Raw genomic sequence first — 1,815 nt, forward strand, 5'->3', positions numbered from 1 at the left:
TGCTGGCGCGCCATCCCCTGGCTCGGTTACTGTGCAGAAGGACTCGGGACCACCCCTGGACTGCCCCCGGACTGCCTCCCCCTTCCCACCCCTTTTTCAAAGCCCCGGGACATACGTGCATCCCGGGGCTTGTGTGCACCGCCGAGCCTATGCAAAATAGGCTTGGTGCACACGGGGCAGGTTTTCGGAGTTACACGCGTAACCCTTTGAAAATCTACCCCAATTTGCCCTACAAAGCATGTAAATTTAGATGCATTTGAGGGAAGATGGTTCCAGGGCTGAGTTTTGAGCGGGATCAGAAAATAACATATGTAAGGTTGTATTTTAAAGTCAGTGCATGCTATTTTCCATAGAAAATCTGCACCCACAAAAAGAAGTAGCCCTTGGGTATGTAAGTACCTTCTCTTTGAAACTTGATGCAAAGAAAAAGAGGACCCAGGAGCTTTATCTCAAAGCAAGCAATCTAAAAATTGCCTCCCACCCTGACAAAATTAAGAGACTTACATGTACAATAATTTTTCCTCTTCAGATAAGCCATAATGAAAGCATGGCGGAGAGGAAATGATTCTGGCGTCACTGAGTTCATCATCGTGGGATTCCCGAGCCTTCCTGAGATGCAGATCTTGCTGTTTGTGGTATTTCTCACCATCTACATACTAACTATGGTCTCTAATGCAATGATTATTTTACTTGTAAAGCTACATCATCAGCTTCACACCCCCATGTACTTCTTCCTTAGCAACTACTCCTTCTTAGAGATGAGTTATGTATCTACAAGTATTCCAAAACTGCTCAAAAACTTTCTCACAGGAAACAATAAGATTTCATTCTCTGGCTGTGTTGTTCAGCTGTATCTGTTCAGTACCCTTGGAACAACTGACACATTTTTGCTAGTATTAATGGCATATGATAGATATGTGGCCATCTGCAAGCCTTTGCATTATGCAATGATTATGAATCCAAAATCATGCATTCTATTGGCAGCGGCATCATGGGCTATTGGTTTCCTTGTTGCTTCCGTACCTATCATTTTGGTAACCAGGTTACGTTTCTGTGGTCCCAATGAGATTGACCATATTCTTTGTGAAGCGGCCCCTATGATGAAACTGTCCTGTTCAGATGTTTCATCTGTTGAAATGGTGTTTTCATTTATTGCACCCACTTCCATCCTTGGCACCCTACTGCTCATCGTGGTCTCCTATGCTTTCATCATATCCACCATCATGAGAATTCCATCTGCAGTGGGCAGGAAGAAGGCTTTGTCCACCTGTAGCTCCCACATCATCGTTGTCAGCATATTCTACACAACCATCTGTGTGATGTACGTTAGACGTCTTGGAACAGGAAGCAGCCCTTATCGAGACAAATTTGTTTCTCTCATGTATGGCATTATCATTCCATTCTTAAATCCCTTCATCTACAGTGTAAGAAACAAGGACGTGAAAGAAGCAGTAAGGAAAGTATTTCAGAGGAGCAAAGCATTCCCTATCATAGTGAATGAGCATAATGCGATTTCTCAAGTTTTGAAATGAAATGAGTGGCAAGATGACAGGAAATCTATAGTGCATTTAAAAAAAAATTCTTTTCATTGTCCAGTCATTCCTATCTATGAGTTTCAAACAAACCTCCCAATCCTTCCCCAATCCATCGATCTACGTATCCAGCCATCTATTATTAATTGATATTGTTTTTTCTCCAGGGAAATAAGGGACATTTCATCCTTTCTGCCTCATTTTTTGTCTTTCAATTACACTTTTCACTGTGTATAGGGAAGGTAATTTTATAACTGTGCGGGTAGAGGTACTTTTTATACAT

At 42.0% G+C, this 1,815-nt stretch overlaps 1 protein-coding gene across 1 annotated transcript; it reads left to right on the forward strand.

Annotated features, from left to right (window-relative positions):
* The first annotated feature begins 539 nt into the window (after positions 1–539).
* On the forward strand, positions 540–1,532 carry LOC115077351 (olfactory receptor 6N1-like). Its single transcript, XM_029579644.1, has one exon. It carries the CDS (start codon positions 540–542, stop codon positions 1,530–1,532), a length of 993 nt encoding a protein of 330 aa, XP_029435504.1.
* Positions 1,533–1,815: the final 283 nt, after the last annotated feature.

Source organism: Rhinatrema bivittatum, chromosome 16 (assembly GCF_901001135.1).
Source record: "Rhinatrema bivittatum chromosome 16, aRhiBiv1.1, whole genome shotgun sequence".
NCBI lineage: Eukaryota > Metazoa > Chordata > Amphibia > Gymnophiona > Rhinatrematidae > Rhinatrema > Rhinatrema bivittatum.